A 23,155-nucleotide genomic window follows, 5' to 3' on the forward strand; every position below is an offset into this window, starting at 1 on the left:
ATTGCTATCAGTGAGGAAAATGTATAGTATCACAAGAACATCTGTCAAAATTACTTCCTCATATTCCAGGTTGCACAGCTTATAGTATTCCCTGGACATAAATCCTGGTGAATTTTAAAAAGGCTAGAGGTTAGACAAACAGCATCAGTGAAACACTATCTGATTCTTGCTATATATTCAAGGTGGTAAAACATGATCTACCATCAAATATTAAATGGCTTACAAAGAACAGACCTGTGAAGATACACACAGAAGGCTGACACAATGGCTAGGATGAAATTTTAATTGTACAACATGCCCTGGGAGGCCTAATTAACAGTGTGATCTCCTAAAGAAATCTGAGGTCTCGATGCTTCAAATCACTTATTATGCGCAATAACTCAGGGAAAAATTGGATGTTCTTGCTAAAGATTGGCAGTCAGGCTAAGAGTCCTCCTTCCAAGCTTACAACTCAAGCAGCATGATCTTCCTTGATTGAAGATTACAATAAATAATTGCAGAAATAATCTGGAAAATTTGATATATTTAAGTATGGCTTTCCTTTCTCCATCACCCTGCTTCACTAAATGATCATCACATCAAGCTATAAGAGACCCTGAGATGAACTGACATGGTAAACGTGACCAGGCAATTTCAGATTGAAGAATCAGAAACTAAGAAAATCAGCCCTTTAGGATTAAGAGGAAGGGAAATTTCTTAATCCGCTTCAGTGCTTGTAAATCTTTGGAATTTTCCTCAGAGGATTGAGGATGTTCAATACTGGTTATATTCAAAACTGAGACTAATAAAGCATTCAGAGTAAGTGGGGATATGATAGATCAGGGAACAGAAGCCAGATCAACTGTGATCTTGTGAAATAATGGAACAAGCTTGAGACATCAGAAGGCTTAATCCTGGTTCTTATACTTTTGCTCAAAGCTTGACTCCTAAGCAATAACAGCACCAATCTCCCATCTGATCAGCTTTCTCTTTAATCATCACAGTAACAATATGGAGTAATAACACATCCAATAACTTAATAGGGTCACTGTTGTGTGATTATCCAGTGAATTTCCTGAACGTTCAGAAGCATCAGATTCAAAAAATACAGAGAATTACAACAAAAATGGCATGCAACCTCAGAAAAGTTTCAAAACTATGTTAACTTCAATTTCTCTTATGAACATTTAATATCACTTAAAGAATAATATCCTATTAATAGAGTGCAGAAAAAATTCAGCACACTGGACACATTGGTAGGTTTCAGAGAAGGTTATTAAGGCAGATTCCTATAACTGGGTGACCTCTATGCCGAACACCTGTAATCATCTCCAGTTGTAGATTGGATAAAGCTAATGAGATTTCAGAAGTAAAGTGCAATATATGAATTATGATGTACATTTATCTTACACAGCAGATGACAAATTTCTACTACAATGCATTTCATTGTCTTTTAAAGATTCTAAAGAAATAGGGTGGATCTTGTCTGACCAACCTGACTGAATTCTTTGGGGAGGTAACAAAAAGTATTGACGACAGCAGTGCTATAGATGTGGTTTACATGCACTTCAGTCAGAACCTCCACAAGGTCCTGCATGGGAAGCATGTCCAAGAGGACAGGGCCCATAGTATCCAGCTTAGCAATAGGATACAGAGAATAAGAGTAAAAGGGTGTTTTCATGACTGGATGACTATAACCACTGGTGCTCCAGAGACTGCTGCTAGAACCTTTGATGTTTACAATATATGGGAATGACTTGGATATGAATATAGGAGGAATGATGAGCAAGCTCACAGATGACATGAAGATTGACAGAATTTGATGACACTGTGAAGAGTGGTCTCAGGCTAAAGGATGACATTGATGTATTTCTGAGTGGGCTAAGAAGTGGCAGGTAGAGTCTAGGTTTGATAAATGTGAAGTATGCGTTTTGGGGCATGGACATACACCATGAATGGTAAAATCCAAGAGAGTACTGAGGAACAGAAGGATCTTGGCATGCAAGGGTCACTGGGTCAAAATCATGGAATTCTCTCCCTTACTGCACTATGGGTATACCTGTACCTCAGGGACTGCAGCAGTTCAAGAAAGCAACTCATCACCACCTTCTCATGGACAACTAGAGACGGGCAAAAAAATGTGGCTTAGCTGCCAACATTCACATCCCGTAAAAGAATATAAAAAAAAGACTAAAGATCACTGATTGTAGCAGTAACCAGGGCATAGAATACAAAAGCATGGAGGTTATGCTCCAACTTTATAAAACATTGTCAGCTGGGGTACTGAACTACAGACAAAATATAATGACACGAAAATGGGTGCTGAGGAGATTTACCAGGCTATTGCCTCAGATAGAATATTTCCATTATAAGGAGAGACTGGAAAAGGTAGGTCTGATTTCTCTTGAGCTGAGGAGGTTTATGGCTGAGGTACATAAAATTCTGCGGGGTAGAGATAAAGTAAACTGCAACAAACAATTCTCTCTATCAAAGGCTAATAGAATTGGGAATACATAGATATAGCAGAAGGGGTAGGAGATTCAGAGGAGGCAGAAGGGGTTGTTTTTCATTCACAGAGTGGCTAGGACCTGGAATGTGATGCCAGAGAAAGTGATGGAAGTAGAATCACTGATAGCATTCAACAAAGTTCTTGCTAAGCACTTAAATTGCTGAGGCATAGAGAGATATGGAACAAGTGCTGGAAGTTTAGATTAATAAGGAAGAGTGTCCAATGGTGAGCATGGGCATTGTGGGGCTATTTCCATATTGTATAATTAATAAATTAGCTAGGAGGTTTAAGGATCTAGAATATAAAGAAATCAAACCATTTCTGAAATTCACCTCCAAAATTATTAATCAGTTTAGTTCTGTAAATTCTGATCACATGAAACATGAACTGTGGCAAAATTATTATTTTAAGTCTGTTTTTTTCAGAATACAACATATGTCCCTGAGGGGATGGATGTGCAAAAATAAATCAACATGGATTACGCTAACAATTATTGCTTAAAAGTACTGGCGAATTGCAAATTTGCCCTTGTGCAAGTTAAATATCCTATTGCCAATCTGTACTCAGAATCTAATTATGGGTTTATGTCCCTATTGCCACTTTCCAAGGGATAGGCTGTAACGACGAGCTTCATACCATAAGTGTGGTTGAAGTGGTTCTCCACTGAGCTTGGGTCATTATTCATTGATTCCAGATGACGCCGAAGTGATTCCAGCTCTTCTTCCAGACCTGGGCGATCAGGGTCAAACAGATTGCTCTCTTCCACCACTTCGTTGATTCTCTCGAGTAACTGTGTGACTCTTCAAAGAAACAGCAGCCACAGTAAGTAGACACATATATACAGTATCTATATCCTTACATGAGAAACCAGTACCAATGTGCAGTACTTTCCCTCCTTGCCTTACCCTAATATAGCAACACCAACTTTAATGTCTCTAAGAGTTGATTCCTGCAAACTCTTTAAAGGATCTTGTTTCTTAGTGCAAAACAAAATAAAATTCATCTCATTTCATGACAGAATGCATGGCATCTATTGTTTCAATACATTTTCAAAATAGACTTCAAGGTCATTAACTCAGAAAACTTTGTTAAAAAGTCAAATCTGTTTAGGTGCCCTGCAACTGCGTATCAGAGCACCAACACACAATATTTTTAAAGCTATAAAGAAAGCAGTGGTGTAAGGCATGTATAAAAAGGAAAAATAGGAATAAATAAATAAATTTGCTTTGTCCATACCAATCAATAGTGAACCTACTAACATGTTGAACAAATAAAGGGTGACTGTTCAGGAAATCTTCTGTCAGTCCTACAGACATTCTTCCTGGATGGTCTTTTTGGGAGCTGGAATGTTGAAATAGTTTTAAACCTGTACTAAATCCTCAAAAAAATTATATGAACTTATAAAAAATATTGAAAATTGAGGTATTACGTGTGGAACAAGTGAAAAAATTAGGCACAATAAAACATGTAACAATACAACCAAGCTTAATGTAGCAAAATTACACAAAATTTCTCCTTAAATGCACGTAAAGGTGGTCATGGTCATTTTTCAGGATCGGTGAGTTGCCCTTCCAGTTTTGAACATGGAAGTATCTGTCTTTCAGATAAGGTGTTAAACCAAGGCGTTAATTGCTACTTAAGGTGGACAGCTACATTATGTAAAATGCAAGGGTTTTCCCCAGTACCCTGGCCAATATTTAACTCAACTGACAAAGAGATATTCTGCTTACTGTCACAATGTTGATATTTATGTGTATAAGCCAGATGCTTTATTCCCAACACTGTGACAGTGAATATAATAAACCATGAAAAAAAAACTTTGATACAAGACTGTGAAGGATAAGACGTGTACTTGCTGCAGAACCCAAGACTCACAAAGCCACCATCTCTGTTTCAAGCTCTGGACACTAAAGCACCACACAAACCTACAGTGCATGTGAAGGATATGGTGGGATATGAACAGGCATTTTGCTTATGGTCTTTCTACCAACCTGTCCTCATGCAAATAAAATGGTGACAGGGACCCATACATCAAACTCATGAACCAGGACATTATAATCTACTTCTCATCAAAAAGATTTGTGATTATGTTTTAAACTAATTACATTGCAAAGGCAATGGTGAGGGGGGAAAAGTTTAAAGGAGTTAAGCGGGCTAAGTTTTGTTCAAGAGTAGCAGGCGCCTGGAACGTGCTGCCAGGATTGGTGGTTTAGACAGGCATGTGCATATGCAGGGATTGCAATCATATGCAGGCGGATGGGTTGGGTTTAATTTGGCATTATGGTTGGTGCAGATGTTGTGGGCAAAAGGAACCTGTTTCCATGTTGTACTGTTCAATGTTCTATGATCTTAAAACACTAACAATGCAGCGTGGTGGCACAATTATGGAAACTAAACTGGATCAACACCTGGGTGGAGCTTAGGAAGATGATGGAGGACGATGGCACCTAACGGCAACTCCTTTGCTTGCATCTTTGGAAACAGCTCAATTTCTATCTTTGATATCTCTTTTTTTCCCAATTCAAGGTTCTTTCGAAGACCACCTCCTGGAGTTGCACGCTGACTTCGGTTCTTTGCGGAAATGGGACTCGCTCTCAGGGCCTCACGATCGGCTGCTTTTCGCTATGCCAAGGACACGTCCTGAAGACTAGCGTGCCTTTAGGGTTTTGGATTTTCATAGTTCTGGAGACAGGCTGATTCAATGCCAGTGCTGCCACCTGATGTGTCGTGAAAGTACACAGAAGATCGAAGGCAATGAACTGGCTGCTGGCTCTGTGCCCAGCGACCCGAGTTTTTTGGGCACAGAGCTCTGTAAAAGTGATGCAACAGACTTTTAACACCATAAATCAGCGAGTTCTTTGGTTATGTCTCCAATCTCGCTGTGAAACGGGGATACTTTTTCCCTTATAAGGGAGAGGGAGAGCCTGTGGTATGTCGAATACCAGGTGAATGAGTAGTTTTTGGGGTACTGCAAATCTGTCTTTACTGATGCTTTGCTGCAGGCTTGAGTGATCAGTGGGGGTGCCGGTGTTTTTTAGTTGGTGGGGGAGGGGAGGGGTCATTACTTTGCTGCTGCTTATGCCTGGGAGGGGGCTTTGGGGTTCTAACATTTAACTGTCATTCATTCTTTGGGGCACTCCTCTGTTTCCATGGATGTTTGCAAAGAGAAAGAATCTCAGGATATATGTTGTAACCATTTTTCCGACATTAAATGTATCTATCGAAACTTATTGAAAATGCTGGAGGAACTCAGCAAGTCAGGCATGAATAAACAGTCGATGTTTTGGGCTGAGACCATTCATCGGGACAAAAAGGGTGAGGAGGTGGGGAAGAAGCTAGAAAAAGAAGGTAGGGCGAGGGGAAGGAGTACAACTGGTAGGTGATAGGTGAAACCAGGTTAGGGGAAAGATGGGTAGGTGAGGGAGGAGGGATGAAGTAAGAAGCTGGAAGGTGATTTGTGGGAGAGGTAAAGGGCTGAAGAAGGTGGTATGTAATAGGAGAGTGTACCATAGGAGAGGAAGGGCGGGACACATGAGTGAGGTGCTGGGCAGGTGAGGAGAAGAGAAAGAGTAATACAGGGGCCAGAACAGGGAATGGAAAAAGAGAGAAGGGGGAGGAGAGAGAAATTACCAGTAGAGAAATCGATGTTCATGTCATCAGGTTGTAGGCTGCTCAGCTAGAATACGTGTTGCTCCTCTGACCCAAGAGTGCCTTATCGTGGCAGTAGATGGGGCCTTGAACAGGAATGGGAAGTAGAATTAAAATGGCGGCCACCAGGAAAGCCCTCCTTTTGTGGCAGATGGAGCGAAGTTGCTGGATGAAGCAGCCCCACACAGCCCCATGTAGAGGAAGCCAGATAATCCCAATAAACTCACATGTGAAGTGTCACTTCATCTGGAAGCACTGTTTGGGACCCAGAATGATGGTGAGGAAGGTGTAGGGGCAGGCCCCACTTGACCTTTGTGCTGAGCAGTAGTGCAGACTTGGGGTTTTATTTATTTATTTGGTGATCGATACAGCTTGGTGTAAGCCCTTCCGGCCCTTCTCGCCATGCTGTCCCAGCAACCCCTGACAACCCCAATTATATCTAACCCAATCATTGAACAATTTACAATGACCAATTAACCTACCCTGTAGGTCTGGACCGTGGGAGGAAACTGGAGCGCCTGAGAAAAGCCCACGCATTCCATGCAGAGGACATACAGACACTCCTTACCGACGATGTCGGAACTGAACTCTAAACTCTCACATCCCAAGCTGAAACAGGGTCGCACTAACCACTACGTGAGTATTTTGCAATGTAGCGCCACAAGAGCGTCGTGATTAGCACAATGACCTGGGTTTAATTCCCGGCGCTGACTGAAAGGAGTTTGTATGTTCCCTTCGCTGCCTGTAGGTTACCTCTGGGTGCTCCAGTTTCCTCCCACAGTCCAAAAGTGTACCAAAGGTAGATTGATTGGTCATTGTAAATTGTCCCGTAATTAGGCTCGGATTAAATTTGGGGATTGCTGGGTGGTGTGGAAGGGGCGATTCTATGCTGTATCTTTAAAAAAAAAAATCTCACTAATACATTATCACACATCAGATTGTAAAACTGAGAACATGGTGACCTATGGCTTGAAGTAGTAAATCTAAAGTACGAAAATTAAATATTATGAAATGTAACCAGACAAGTAAACCCATTGATGTGATATAGCTCCAGGGCTTCATTGACTCAGATAATTAGTGCTGGCAGACAGTTCAACAGTGCAAAGCATTTCCACTAGAACCAATCCTATTCTACCTGATAAACACAAACACTTTTCAGGCCTGTGTAAGCATGAATGCAAATGCAGTTCCAACATTGACCAGTGCATAAAACTCCAGAGTTCAATCTGTCTAAATTCTACTCCAAGCTGGGCAACCGGTAATACATCTTTCCCCATCCAAGGAGTTTCCAATTTCGTTATGTACCAATGGCACACCATCAGCACAGACCTAACAGTGAGTATGTACATGCGTGAGATGCTAGTGGAACCTTCACCAAGTGAGCTCCCACACTCTGCTGTTGGGTTGTTTATCTCATGACCAATGGTGGTTACAATAAGAAAAGCTTGCTAAATGAAGAAATAATCCACTTCAAAATGAGACACTGGCTTTGTTAAAGCAATTGTGTCAACATTCTACGATTACAGAAGCAAGAAATTTGACGTCTTTTCAGATGGACTTACGTGGAGTTGGAATATTGCAGGAATCCAAATTCATCCCTCTGGCCATCGGGACACAGAGACTGCATCACAGGGAGTATCCCGGCAGATGTCAGCGGCGCAGCTGTGTAGAATGCTGGAGGGAAGCAGCACAAAACAGACAGGAGCGAGGGAAACAAGAAGGGGAGAGGGTACAGTTCAAAGAGCAGTTAAAGCGATAGTAGAGTAAGATTTTCTTCATGCAAGTAATAAAACCCACTAGAGACCAAAGAATACAGGTCAGAGGTCAAAAGGTCATCATCTGTCTTCATTACATTAGATTTTTTTGGGTGTTCAGTTTTTAAACAAACAAGGAACAAAATTCTGGTCACTGGAAACCAAGACTTCCGGAAATAGACAATGATCAGAAATCCTTGGTCTGGTAGTCGCTGCTGTAAACTGATTCGTTTTGCCCAGTAAGGCACACACCGATGATTTTCCAAGTCAACCCTTGCTTTAAAACTAACAGGGAATGAATCATTGACTTTAGTGTATTAATATTCAACAACTTTTTCACATCACTGAATGATAGGAAACTATAGTAAGGTGACATATTTCTGCCCATTGCAGTAGGCATAGCTCTCCATTTCAGGGGTCTCCAACATGGGGTCCACGGACCTTGGTTCGTGGTACTGGTCCATGGCATAAAAAAAGTTTGGGAACCCCTGCTCTAGTTGCTTTATAATAGGTGCAGACTGCCACAGGTTATGGACCCAGATCCTCCTACATCTCAGATCAGTAGGAATTATAGTGCAACAATGTCACCTATCCATCTATGGTGGACACTCAATAATTTCCTGGAAACATATAGTTCATAAAGTTTTCAACACTCCCATTAGTGTAAAATTAAAATGTTCTCACCAGGAACTAATCCTTTCAATGCGAAGCATTTATTAGCATCAGAACTGTATCTGAGAGACTTGAATCAAAGAACAAAAGAACTTTCTTTCTAATCACAAAACCATGAGTCTATGGGTTCTAAAACCTGAGTTGATAATGAGATAGATTTTGTTTCTGTTTCAAACATTGTTAGGTGCATAGTTGAAACAGGGGCTGATGACTCTTGCTTTGATAGAGGATAAAGAGAAATATGAACATCTGTGATGATAGAGTTCTCAAATTTGTGATTTTTCTTATTTTATATAGTTGGGCAATGGTCTGAAACTCTAATGGAAAAAAAGAATGAGGTTCCTTCATCTTGGAAAGTCTTTCTCAACTTCATTCTAAGTCAGACTTGGCACCGATAGTGGATTTGCTCTGGAAAAAAAAAGTGTCAATGTGAAAACCTCACATCAACACTGAAGTATCAGTCTAATGCTGGAGAGTTAAAAGAGCAAGGCCTGCAAAAGGTGCTATCAAAATGCAACATATTTTTCTCTTTGGATGCAGCTCCTTGGGAGGATCTATCCTGGGCCCCAACATGGTGGTGCAGCTGCAAAGCAGGCATACCACCGGCTATATTTCAGTAGGAGTCTGAGGAGATTCGGTACGTCACCAAAGGCATGCACAAATTTCTACAGATGTACCATGGAGGAGCATTTTAACTCCATAACAAGAAAAAGTCTGCAGATGCTGGAAATCAAAGTAATGCACACAAAATGCTGCAGGAACTCTGCAGGCCAGGCAGCATCTATGGAAAAGAGTAAGCAGTCGATGAAGGCTTTCGGCCCGAAATGTCGACTGTTTTCTCTTCTCCATAGATACTGTACAGTCTTTTGAGTTCCTCCAGCAATTTTCTGTGCATTACTAGAGCATTCTAACTGGCCGTATCACCGTCTGGTATTGGGGGGGGGGGGGGGGGGAGAATACTACTACACAGATGAAAATAAGCCGCAGAGAGTTGTAAACTTAGTCCGCTCCATCATGGCACTAGTCTCCCCAGTATCAAGAACATCTTCAAGGAATGATGCCTCAAAAAGGAGGCGTCCATTACTAAGGGCCCCCATCACCTGGGTCATGCCTTGTTCTCGTTGCTACCATCAGGAAGGAAGCAGAGGAGCCTGAAGGCACATAGGCAATGATTCAGGAACAGCTTCTTCCCCTCTGCATTTGATTTCTGAATGGACATTGAAGCCATGCACACTACCTCACTACTTTTTTTTTAAACTTTTATTTTTGCACTACTTATTCAATTTAACTATTTTATATATAAAAAATATATACAATTGTCAAATTAAGTAGTGTCAAATTACTTAGAGCAATTCAAGTTTTTTCTCTATTATTACGTATTGCATTGTACTGCTGCCGCAAAGACAACAATATCCTGACATACGCTGATGATATTTAACCTGTTTCTGAACTGTCATTATCCCAATTGATGAAGGATTGATGTAGAATGGGACAAAAACTGTATGCTTTCGTCCACATTAAAAAGACATTGCAGGACCTTTTTAAAAAATATTCGGGGCTGCTTAGGGCTGGAGCTAGAGGTAACTGTTTCAGTCCCCAATGTAAAAATGATGAGATTTGAGCCGATATGGACTTCCCCCAAAATTTTGCTTGCCATTGTGTCAAAAAAAGTGGCAGAAGATACAAAGCTATGACCTGGAGATAAGTCATCCTTCTTGGGAAACCTGAAGACAATGGTGAGAAATCAAACGTCCCATTTGAATCAAAGAGAAATGGACAGAAGTAAGACCAAATATTATCTGATTGACACACTCAGTAATTGAAGATTTAATCTGTTCTGTTATCACCTGCTCAGATCAACATCACTAAATAGCTACAAATCAAGTAGCTTTTTTGTAAAAATATTCAAGGATCTCTGATCAAGGAAGTGATTGGTAGTTTGTTTCACCGACCTTTACATTGCTGTTAATTTCATCAAATGATGCTTTTGACCTCATCACTGAAAAAGTTTGAAATATTACACATACGCCATAATTCTCTTCATATTTTCATGTCCATTAGTAAGAATAATTTAAGCACCTCTCAGCTTTTAGAACATGGAGAATTAAATGGAAAAGATATTGATTGAAAATTAGTGCATTTGCAAATCGTTGATTAACTACATCCCATAAGCCACTACATCCCAGCATCTTGACACACACAAAGACACACACTCTCAGAGAAATAAAAGAGGGAAGTACAGTAATACAGAAAGCATTATAAATGTAAGAAATTCTTACACGTGTCCCTGCCATTCAAAATTGCTGTGTTTAACTTAGTACTAAATGTTGTATATTCAGACATTGTGATGGCTTTCAGACCAAGAAAGAGCAAGGAATATGGAAGGGATCTGTGCACTATTGATCGATCTCCTCCTCATCAAGAGGGAGAGTATACAACTCTGTTGAAAGAAAAATTATGCAGGCAAGTATTTTTTATGCTAACTAAACCATCATAATTGCATTTTCATGATACTTACTTTGCTTATAGATCAGGTTGCGTCTTTCATCAAAAGGGCCAAACAATTATTTCTTCATTTGACTGATCATTGATCAGAAAGCAGAGAAATTGCTTCATTTGGCTGGGAAGATTGGAGAGCCAACATGCCTTAAAGATCATGTCAGGGTGAACTTAAGAACTTCTGCCAACTTTGACAAATTTACCAGCTGAGATCTAGTCAGTTTAGACCTGACAGAAGTTCAACAACTCTGCTAGCACAAGTTTTGTTGGCAAACGCTGCCGGCAATTGCAATGGAGTCCAATGGCAATGATTTACTGTACTGGGATTCACCAGCTGGGTTTACGGATGCTGATTGGGTGAAGAATCCAATCAGCATCCGATAAACATTGATTTCAATAGAGAATTTAAAGCTGCTGCTCATTCAGAAAAAAAGATCACAGAAAAGCACTGTTCATCCAGCATGTTTGGAACTTTGGTGTCCCGGACTAACAGATTCTCTGGACTATTGGATGTAACTGCCGATTTGGTATCCCAACATACTACTAACTCCCTTTTATAAGTGATAGGCAGTAAAATTATAATTCTTTTTCAGTGGACATGTACATTTGCACAAAATCGTGTGAGTATCAAGGGAACTGGGACCTTGGGGTGAAAAAGGGAGAATGGTTTTATGTTTTCAATTTCTATAAAGTGAATTTATGCTTTTTATGTCATGAAATAATAATATGGCATTGTCAGTTCATTTCAAGTGTTTAATTGTTTCCAGTTTTCAGAAATTAGATTTAGTATTCTTGACCACTTTAACAGACAAGGTAGAGCTTCACTGGCGTTCTTAGCCGTCAATGATGCTCTAGGGTGGAGATCGCTCAGTAAACTGCTGGAAACCATTTTATTGCCCACGCCTTGCTGGTTGAGTCCAGGATGCTTCAGGCCAGCAAGAATGGCCCTCCCCATTTGAATTAGGAAAATTTTAGCTTGAAGTAACTATGTGTCTGCAAGATCCAGCCACTTAAATTAAATGGAAAGGAGCAGCTATAAAGGAAAAAACACAAGTTTCAGGCATTTTATAATTCCTGATTTAATTCTATCTAATTATTGTGCTTCCATTGATTTGAGTACTTGTGATTTTAATTCTTCAAATAATTCTAAAATTAGGAAAGAATACATGAGTTTAATAAGTATGGATTAATTTTATGAATCGAACACAAACACTCTAAGTATATGATAGCCTGTATAGCCTTGGGCATGACTTAATTAACTGTCAAAATAGTACTTTACAGAGTTGCCTCCAAGGCCCAAGTTTCTGCTGGATCTGAAGATAGTTATGCAGGAAATGCAGGTAATTTGTTGCTGCAAGGAAATTCTTGGCCCTTGCTGTGTCTCCGTGTTAATTTGAAATCGTGGATTGTAGCCTTAGACACCACAATCACCATATAAAGAATCAAAACATATACCATGAAATGTTGTGGTGCAATTGGTGAAAATCAAGTTTAGTTAAGCTTTGCACAGTCCAGTTTGGTCTAAAGTGAAGTCACACTCAGGAATAAATTCACAATGGCTGAATATACCCACATAATCTTCATGTAAAATTATGAAGGTTATGAAGTTTGGGACTGATGAAAATTTTTCCTTATCTGCAACATCTACCACCTCTTAAGATAACCCAATAGAACAAGGCTCAATCAGACATCTTTCTGAGTAAAATGTGAGAGGTGAATGAAGCACCTATCAGTGAGCAAAGGCAAGTTGCCAAGTTAAATTTATGCCTCTTGTGGCCAAATAAAGTGGCAAACAAGTAGCCTCAATACTAATCAGCAGAGTTCCAGATGATTGTATGAAACCCTTTGGCCATAACTCTTGAGTTGCAGGTCATTCAGTGCAGCAGCATTAATTTGCACTTGAAAAGTCTATTATAAACTTTTGCAAATCATATAAATCTAGTTCAGTCTCATGTTTATTTGTCGTCTTGCTCCTTGAATGACTCGGGAATATCTCAGGAAGGTGTTGTCCATCATCAAGGACCCCCAGCATCCTGGTCATGCCCTCAAGATGCTACTTTCTTGCAGGAGGTGCAGGAACCTTAAGACTCACACCTCAACAATAGCTTCTTCCCCACTGCTATCAGATTCTTGAACTAACCAGTAAAGCCCCAATTTTAACTCAGACTATATTTCACTCAACCTATGTTACTGCTGTTACGTACACAAAATGCCGGAGGAACAAGCTGCAGGTCCGACAGCACCTATGGAAATGAATAAACAGTCTACATTCCAGACCGAAACACTTCTTCAGAACTAGAAAGGAAGGTGGAAGACACCAGAATAAAAAGCTGGGTGAGAGGGAAGGAGATTAGCGAGAAGCTATTATGTGAAGTCAGATGGGTGGGAAAGGTAAAGGGCTGAGGAAAAAGGAAATTGATAGGAGTGGAGAGTGGACCACAGGAGAAAGAGAAGAAGGAGGGGATAGGGTGGGGAAGGGAGGTGATAGGTAGGTGAGAAGCCAGAATGGGGAATGGAAGACAGGGAAGGGCGAGGGGAAAAAATTACCAGAAGGAGAAATCAATGTTCATTCCATCAGGTTGGCAGCTATCTAGATGGAATATCAGGTGTTGCTCCTCCACCCCGAGAGTGGCTTCATTATGGCAAAAGAGAAGGTCATGGACTGACATGTCAGAAAGGGAATGGGGATAGGAATTAAAATGGTTGGCCACCAGGAAATTCACCTTTGTGCAGATAGAGTGGAGGCACTCGACAAAGTGGTCTCCCATCCACGTCGGGTCCCACCAATGTAGAAGGGACCACATTGCAAGCACCGGATGCAATAGACAATCCCAACAGATTCACAGTTGAAGTATTAGCTCACCTGGAAGGACTGTTTGGGACCCTGACTGGAGGTGAGTGAGGTGGTGAATGGGCAGGTGTAGCATTTTTGTAGCTTGTAGGGATAAGTGTCAGTGGGGAGATGAGTAGGGAGGGATGAATGGACAAAGCAAATCATGAAAGGAACAATCCCTGTGAAAAGCAGAGGGTGAGGGGAGATAGTTAATGATATGCTTGGTAGTAGGGTCCCTTTGGAAATGGCAAAACATGCAGAGAATAATGTGTTAGAAGTGGAGGCTCATGGGGTGGTAGGGTAAGACAAGAAGAACTCTATTTCTGTTAAGGCAGGAAGATGAGGTGAGCACAAATGTCTGGGAAAATGAAGAGATGTGGGTGAGAACAACTCAATGCTGGAGGAAGGAAAACCAGGTTATTTGAAGGAGGAGAACATCTCTGATGTCGTGGAAAAGAAATCCTCATCCTGGGAACAAAATTGGGAGAGACAAACAAACCTAGAAAAGGGAATAGGATTTTCACATGAGACAGGGTGGGAAGAGGTACCATCAAGATAGCTATGGGAATCGGTAGGTTTATAAAAGATGTTGGTAGACAGTTTGTCTGTAGAGATAGAGAACGAGAGATCGAGAAAGGGAAGGAAGGTGTCAGAAATGGACCAAGTGAACTTAAGGGCAGGGTCGAAGTTGGAGGCAAAGTTAATGAAATTGACAAACTGAACAAGGGTACAAGAAGCAGTGTCAATGCGACCATGAATGTAGTGCAGGAAGAGCTGGGGCATTACCAGGGAAGGCTTGGAATATGGGCTGTTTTACGTAGTCATTGAAAAGGCAGGCATAGCTGGCAGCCATTTGGGTGTCCACAGCTACCCCTAGAGTTTGACCTGCTCCACATTGGTGAGGCCCAACATAAATTGGGGGACCTCTTTGTCAAGCACCTCCACTCCATCCGCCAAAAGTGGATTTTCTGGTGGCTAACTATTTTAATTCCTATCTCCATTCCCATTCTCACATGTCGAATTCTAGTCTCCTCTTCTGCCTCGATGAGGCCACTCTCAGAATGGAGCAGCAACACCTCATATTCTGTCTGGATAGCCTCCAACCTGAAGACATGAACATTGATTTCTCCTCCCACCAATTTTTTCCCTCCCCCTTCCCTCTTCTTCTATTCCTAACTCTGGCCTCTTACCTCCTCTCACCTGTGCCCTTCCTACTTCTCTTTCCCTCCTATGGTCCACTCTCCTCTCCTATCTGACTCCTCTTCTCCTGCCCTTTACCTTTCCCACGCAGCTGGCTTCACCTATCACCTTCTAACTTGTCCTCCTTTTCCTCCCTGTACCTTTTATTCTGGTGTCTTCTTCTTTCCTTTCCAGTCCTGAAGAAGGGTCAGACTGTTCATTCATCTCCATAGATGCTGCCTAACCTACTGAGTTCCTACAGCATTTTGTGTGTGTGTGTTGCTCTGGATTTCCAGCTACAGCTGCTTTGTTTAGTTTTTCCCCCAGGTTATCAGGTTTGTAATGTACTGAGTTGCTGCTTCAGAACAAATGGACTTCATACCCTTGGTATGTAAGCCCACGACAATAAACTGGAACATCTATCACATCAAAATGCATTTGCCTCACACCTCTATAATGAGTATGAAACATTTTCCACTTGAGTTAGGTTTTTAGTTGTTTCTACAATTGAATCCCAAGTTAAGAAATTTGGAAAAAAATATTAGTTTAATTGTACATAAACAAAATACAATGGGCTGGAGAAAACCTGATATGTAAACGCCAAGCAACTTATGATGTAGTAGTGAAAAAAAAACAGAACTGAATGCCGTGGACTTGAAATATTAATACAGATTTTGGCTCCTGAAGAATTAACTTTCTCAGCATTTTTCAGTTGTGTCCTTATTTAAAAGAAAGTTTACTTTAAAAGTATTTGTTGTTTCCCTCAACAAATAATGAAGTTAGTGGGCACATGGGAGGGAATAGGTGACAGCTGGGCAAAGGGGAAATGGAAGTCATGAGAGACGTTCGATAGCTCAGTGGCTAAATGCCCTATCTTTTGAGAGGAAATACTAGATAGAACTGCATTTCCAATGTTAATATCAACAAATAATTAAAAGATAAAATATTCATAAAACATGATAACTTATCAAAATGCAGCTCAATGATCCTCTCTGATGATAGCATGAAGGGCAACTAGGGATGGGCAATAAATGCTGGCTTAGTTGGTGTGAATAAATTAAAAAAAAAACATATAGTGGCTGCTTGGACAGAGTTGTGATGTTCCAGAATATTAGATAAATGGCAAGCTCAGCAAGAAGCTCACAGAGCAACATCACCGAAGACACATCAGGCACAGGAAAAGAACTCTGGATTGAGATTCATGTTTTTTTTCCTCTTTTAACTGTCCATCGTTAAGGACCCCCATTACCTAGGTCATGCCTTGTTCTCATTGCTAGCATCAAGAAGGTGGTACAGAAGCCTGAAGCCATGCACTCAGTGATTCAGGAACAGCTTCTTCCCCTCAGCCATCCGATTTCTGAATGGAGATTGAACTCATGAACATAACCTCACTGCTTTTTATTTCTTTTTTTGCTCTACTTATTTAATTTACTTACTTAATATATACATAAGAACTTACTTTAATTCACTATTTTTTCTCTATTATTATGTACTTCATTGCCCTGCTGCCACAAGGACAACAAATCTCACGACATATGCTGGTGATATTAAACCCGATTCTGATACTAACTACTATCGTGAGTTAATTTCCACTTTTAAATTAGAGCCTGAAGCACTATGTTGGTCATTTTGAATGAAGTAAGTGACTTATTGTGAGAGTGCTTGAGTTATACCTCATCATGTCTTGGGCTGCAGGTTAGTAGACATCTAATGAGAATGGAGGGAAACTCAGAACCAGCCTAAACCAGGAAGCTGTAAAATTCTCTCTAGAGAACTATATGGTGCTTTCCAGTCCAAGGTATCATATCAAGTGACTATTCTGAAGCTTCAAATTGCTTCCAGGATCTTCAGCTCACCTTGGTTGGAAAACTCCGCTCCAGGATTGTTTGCGGTGGAGAGATTTTGTTGCAGCACTGATTTGACCAACAACAGCATGGAGGCATGGTAAAAAGACCCTTCAGCCCATCATGTCCGAACCTATTTGCACTTCTAATTCTCTCGCATCTTCCCCTATCCCAACCCCGTTGGGTTAAGCTTTAAATGGAGGTGTTAATTCAATATTCATAACAGCCAACACACCCTAATGTGTGGCAGGCATCAGTCCTCCAGAACTGATTTGAAGTTAGAGATGTTGCAGGGAAGGTGGCAATGTTCATCAGTCCCAGGTCTAAGCTAATCCCAACAAGTTAGTCATTAAAAGAGACTTGTTATTGTATTATTCAGAACACAAAACAATGGAGAAAGCTGATCTATTTCCCCATGGTGCTTTGCTTGGAACAAAAATGCAGCTAAACCAACAACTTACAGACTGGACAGCATGCAGGATGGCAGCAAAGTCAAGCAGGTGAACGAGTGAAAGGAAAAGAATGTTACGAAGAAAGAAAACACAACGAGAAAAGAAGAAAAAAAAAGAAACAATATTAAAATGAATTCCAGACTCAGAAAATTCACAATACATTTAATACCAAACCACAGATTGTGGGCAGGAGTGAGTGAGGGAATGCAGTCTCAAATCAGTCAGTCACAAACCGTGCAAGATCTTCAGCTGCCCGCTTGAGTCATGGAGTTAATTAGAAAAGTGTACGATGATGTCGTGCCTCGGGCATCATTTTTCAAAGCCAAAAGACTAAGAGCTCATGAGTCCTGCAAGCATGAGTGAGTTATTGCATTGCCTGACACAATTGAATTAACAACTATGGAGCTCCAACATCATCCCATTCTGCAGGCATCAATGGAAAGGGGCTGATAAGAAAAACAGGTTACCCTTGATATGTCACACACATTATTTTTTGTTTCACTGGTATTATCTTCACAAGATAGTAAGACCACAGCAAAATCACTATACAACACAGAAAGACCTTAAAATCTGTTATACTGAACTGTCAGAATGGAGTACTCAAGATAACGGAGCAAGAAATGTTGACAATAGAATATATCATCACGTTCCTATTTAAAGATCAAGGGCTCAAACTACATGTCTGCATTATTCCCCACAACCACCAGCATCATCATACGCTGGAGTTGTGGATGCTGTGTATCTGATACTACGTGCCTGTGATGCAGCTGTGAGTTTATCCTTGCACTGTGTATATATGTAATTGTGCATTATGATACTAAACTCAGATTTGAACGTCTCCTACACAGACTTAAACAGGAGGAGTTCCAGATAGACATAGTACCAAGGTACCTGATACCCAAGATACCACTTATCTATTTCAAACTAACTGCTGAATAGACGGAAGCAAAAGTTGCTACAAGATTTGTGACAAGAGATCCCATGAGAGGATGCCAAATTGATACTACTGCTGGCAGTGGACAGTAGAACACTGAATTATAATTTTAGAAACTTGGTCAGAGAGTCATAGGGCCCCTTTAAATCCATGCTGAACATCAAACACACATTTATTCTGATTCATTTTATCCTTTATTTCTCTTCGTTGCCCTGCATAATTTATGCACAATCTATAATCTTTTGTTTGAACCTACATGTCTGCAATGCTGTTGCAAGGAGTTCATCGGACTTGTACCCCACCATAATAATGCACGTAACAATAAATGACTTGAATTTATTCTCCCAATATTCCCATTGATTCCCTCAAGATCTACCTCTCAACCTTTTGCATTTCCCAGTTAGCCTCTTGGAATAACATTTGTCTAAATCTAGGCTTTCTTCAAATATAGATGTTGGAAAGTTAAAATCTGTGTTAAATCCCCTTAACCAGCTCTGGACATCCACACTGACGTGATCCCAAATTGTCATGTGATGCCAAGGCAAGCCACTGGGTGGAGCAGCCCACACCGGTGTGGCAGCAGTCCCCTGTCAATTAAAGCCCGTGATCTCCAAGGAATCGTGCAATTTTATACTGCACTAATGACAGTAAATTTATTCTAAGAATGATTCCTGCCTCGTGTCACAGACATTACATCAGTTCACCCTGCATCTTTCAATGTAAAATTACCAAGTTTATATAAACGAGTTAATTGACTCTTGAATATTGTTTTTCTAGCATTCTGTGTTGCATTTCTTACTAAACTTCAATGCTAATTAATTACCTATTTGTGAAATTATTGCTCTGTGGAGACTTTTTTTCCCAAAAAAAAGTTTTGAATTTACAGGAGCATGCAGGAACATATCAAGTCTGCAAACATTGAATCTTAAGTTTGTGATGAGCACAAGACTGGAACAGAAAATACACAGTACTGAAAACAATTAAACAAGAACATAAAGCAGAATAACCTGCTGATATTTACTGCAATCAACCAATGCACATAACCAGGAAAATAAATGAGAGCACCAACATGTAACAAACTATCAGTCCACAATCACCCCAGAGTAATAGCTTTTCATCATTATAATATTCCTTATAATATTCCCACTTGGATAATGATTATAAAATGTTTGTTGTTTTTTGCTGCATCACTGACTCCTTAATCAAAATAATATTTCACCACCTACCTTGGAGTATTTGGTACCTGTAATTAAATTCAACATAATGGTGAAAAAAGAAAAGAGCAAATTAAATCATGGAAAATAAAAGCTTGCTCCCAAGCTAACAAAAACGATGCACCTTTCAGCATTTTATATTAATTAAGATTGGTTCTCAGCACTTGACTACTGTATTCTGAAAGACAGACGTGTCACTCAATAACTTCAGCCTCAATAAATTCAGTCAAAGCTGCTGTTGAGTGGCAGGATGAGCTTTCTATTCTGACACATTACTGTGAATACATACACAGCTGGGGTTCCAATCCATGAAATCAGACTTTCCAAACCAAAATTCAGTTTTGGAAAAGAGCTTCCCTGGGATTTTGTTTGGGAAATGCTGCTACACCTTTGCTAAATATAAAATAAAACCTGCACTCAAGCTAAATGCCTAAATTGTACCCAATGCCCCCCTTTGGCGCAGTTCCGCAGATCAACAGCACACAATTTCATGACAGTTAACAACTTTGGTTCATTTGTTTAAAGGTCCTCTCATCACCAATAACTAATCTGTTCCAGGACATGTCAACTCAATTTGGAAAGGTGAGACCAGTACTGTCATGACTGAATAATCATCACGCAAAAATATTCTGCAAGTTCAAGTTTAGGTTATTCTACTATCTCTTTAATGTATTCTGATCTCTCACTGGCTTGTAAAGACCCTTAAATCATGACCCCTCAGCCCTCAGGTTGCAATCAGCCTCTACGTTGTTATTACGATCAAAGTAACAATGTACAAGAGTTAAAGTCACCACGGATGCTAAAGGCCAGTCAATCCTACCCTTTTTGACCCTAACCCTCAACCACTTAGCTTTGCAATTTATTTTCCTTCACTGGACAGTAGCGCTATTAGTAACTTCCACTGTGCACAACCAGCGTTTAAGACCGGGAACAATGTTGACATTAGAGTCTATGAAAAATTCAAGAGGGCTTGCAACCAATTTACTGCCAGCCCCACCAAATGACAACTCCAATTGTGAATAAAGGATAGGGGATACTGATCCAGATAGTGGAGCAGATTTTCATCTTAACAGCATTAACTATGCTCGTCTGTAAAGTCCACAGGCAAAAAATGTCCCAGCCATTTCTTCTACAGCTCTGTTCCCCTTTGCTGTTTAACCATACATGTTTCCATGATGAAAGCACCAAATTCTTTGCCACAGACAGCTGTGGAGGCCAAGTCTTTATGCATATTTAAGGCAGAAGCTGATAGATTCTTGACTAGTCAGTGCATGAAGGGATATAGGGAGCAGGCAGGAGATTGGGGCTGAGGAGAAAAATGGATCAGCCATGTTGAAATGGCACAGCAGACTCAATGGGCCAAATGGCCTAATTTTGTTGCTATGTTTTATAGTCTTGAAAAGCTGCAAACATATTGCTGAGTAAGGAAATGCTAAGTCACAATCAGGAAGAGGGTAAATTAACATTTTCCCCTCCTACTAGAATAAAAGATAAGGCTAACAGGTTTAGGGAACCTTGTTTCTTGAGGGATATTGAGACCCTGGTAAAGAAAAAGCAGCATACATCAGGTATAGGCTGTTAGAATAAAATGAGGCACTTGAGGAATATAAGAAAACACTTTAAGAGAGAACTAAGGAGGTCTAAAAGAGGACATGAAGTTGCTCTGGCAGACAAGGTGAAAGCGAACCTCAAGTGTGTTTATAGCTATATTAAGGGTGAAAACAAATACCAAGGGACAAAATTACTCGTTTTGTAGATCATTTTGGTCATCAATGCATGGATCCAAAGGAGACAGGGGAGATCTTAAATACATTTTTCATATATGTATTCACAAAGGAGACAAACAGAGACTGAAGAATTGAAGCAAATGAGTCATGAGGTCATGGACCACGTTCCAGATTATGGAAGAGGAAGTGCTGGCTCCAACAAACTTTGATCCAACAAAGTGTCCCCTCAGACCCTGTGACAGATAAGTACATTAATTGCAGGGGCTCTGGCAGAGGTATTTAAAAAAGATGTGCCGGAGGATTGGGGGATACCTAATGTTTGCTCCATTGTTAAGAAAGGCTTTAAGAATAAATTGACAAATTATAGGCCAGTGAGCCTGCTATCAATCATGGGCAAATTACTGAAAGGTATTCTAAGTTACAGCATATATGTCAATTATGGGCATTCAACATGTCATTATGAGTGGTAGGTCATGTCTAGCCATTCTTTTCAAAGATGTTATCAAGGAGGTTCATATAGGAAAGGCAGTGACATTGTCTACATGGGAGTCTGGTCCAGGAGATTAAGTTAATTGGCATTCTGGATCAAGTATTCAATTGGATCCAACAATGGCTTAGTAGGAGAATACAGACAGTGGTAATAGATGGTCGTCTCTCACTGACTGCAGGCCTGTGACCAGGTTATGTGGTGCAGGGATCAGTGCTGAGTCCATTGTTATCATCCACATTTATAATTCAGATAAACTGTAACAGCAAAATTGGGACTGTAATTGACAGCAAGGATGGCTATCAAAGCTTGCAGTGTGATCTTCACCAGATGGAAAAATGGGCTGATAAATGGCAGATAGAATTTATTGCAATCAATTGTGAAGTGTTAGACTTCGGGAGGACAAAATTCACACAGTGAATGGCAGGGCTCTGAGATGTACTATACAACAAAGGGACCTGGGAATACAGAGCCATAATTCCTTGAAAGTGGCATCAAAGTAGATAGGGTTGTAAAGAGAGCTTTTAACACATTTGCCATATAAATTATTGTTCACAGGAGAAGGGATTTTGTGTTGAAGTTGTATGTGGCATTGGTGAGGTTGAACTTAAGAGTGTTATGCACACTTCTGGTCACTTAATGAGACGAAAGATATCAATAAACTTGGAAGTACGGAGAGAATTTACAAGGACTCGGTCGGGACTAGAGGATCCAAGTTATAAGGAAAGGATGAATAGGATAGTACTTTATTCCCTGGAGGCTGGAGAGTAAGGGAAGATCTTTTCGAAGTATACAAGATTATGAGGGGTTTAGAGAAGGTAAATGAAAATAGGCTTTTTCCACTGAAGTTGGGTGAAACTGGAACGAGAGGTCATAGGTTTAGGGCAGGAGTTCCCAGCCTAGGGTCTACGGACCCTGGTTAATGGTAGGAGTTCATGACCTAAAAAGGGTTACAAAATCCCTAATTTAGGGTGAAGGGTGAAATATTTAAGGGAAATTTGAGGGGAATCTCCTTCACTCAGAGGGAGGTGTGAAACGAGCTGCCAATGGCAGTGCTAGATGTGAGTTCACATGTAACACTTAAGAGAAGCTTGGACAGGAGTGAGGATGGCATGGGTTTGGAGGGATGTGATCAGGGTACGTAGATCAGACAAAGCAATAGATCAGGTCTGCACGGCATTGATGGGCTGAAAGTCCTGTCTCTGTGCTGTGGTACTCAGACCTACACCTGAAATGGAAATGATAAACCTGCAGCGAAGATACTGGAGTCAATTATAAAAGACGAAATAGCGGCATATTTGGATAGCAGTAGCAAAATAGGTCCGAGTCAGCGTGGATTTACGAAGGGGAGATCATGCTTGACTAATCTTCTGGAATTTTTTGAGGATGTAACTATGAAAATGGACATGGGAAAGCCAGTGGAT

General features: G+C 40.4%; 1 protein-coding gene across 1 annotated transcript in view; it reads right to left on the reverse strand.

The window, feature by feature from the left end:
- Positions 1-23,155, reverse strand: part of abca2 (ATP-binding cassette, sub-family A (ABC1), member 2) — a 553,235-nt gene that overhangs the window by 341,630 nt on the left and 188,450 nt on the right. Inside the window, exons 3-4 of the mRNA XM_072240523.1 lie at positions 7,699-7,810; positions 3,125-3,288 (exon numbers count right to left, since the gene is read on the reverse strand). Coding sequence (XP_072096624.1) covers positions 3,125-3,288; positions 7,699-7,810 — 276 coding nt within the window. The remainder of the gene's footprint in view (positions 1-3,124; positions 3,289-7,698; positions 7,811-23,155) is intronic.

Source organism: Mobula birostris, chromosome 22, assembly GCF_030028105.1.
Source record: "Mobula birostris isolate sMobBir1 chromosome 22, sMobBir1.hap1, whole genome shotgun sequence".
Classification (NCBI taxonomy): Eukaryota; Metazoa; Chordata; class Chondrichthyes; order Myliobatiformes; family Myliobatidae; genus Mobula; species Mobula birostris.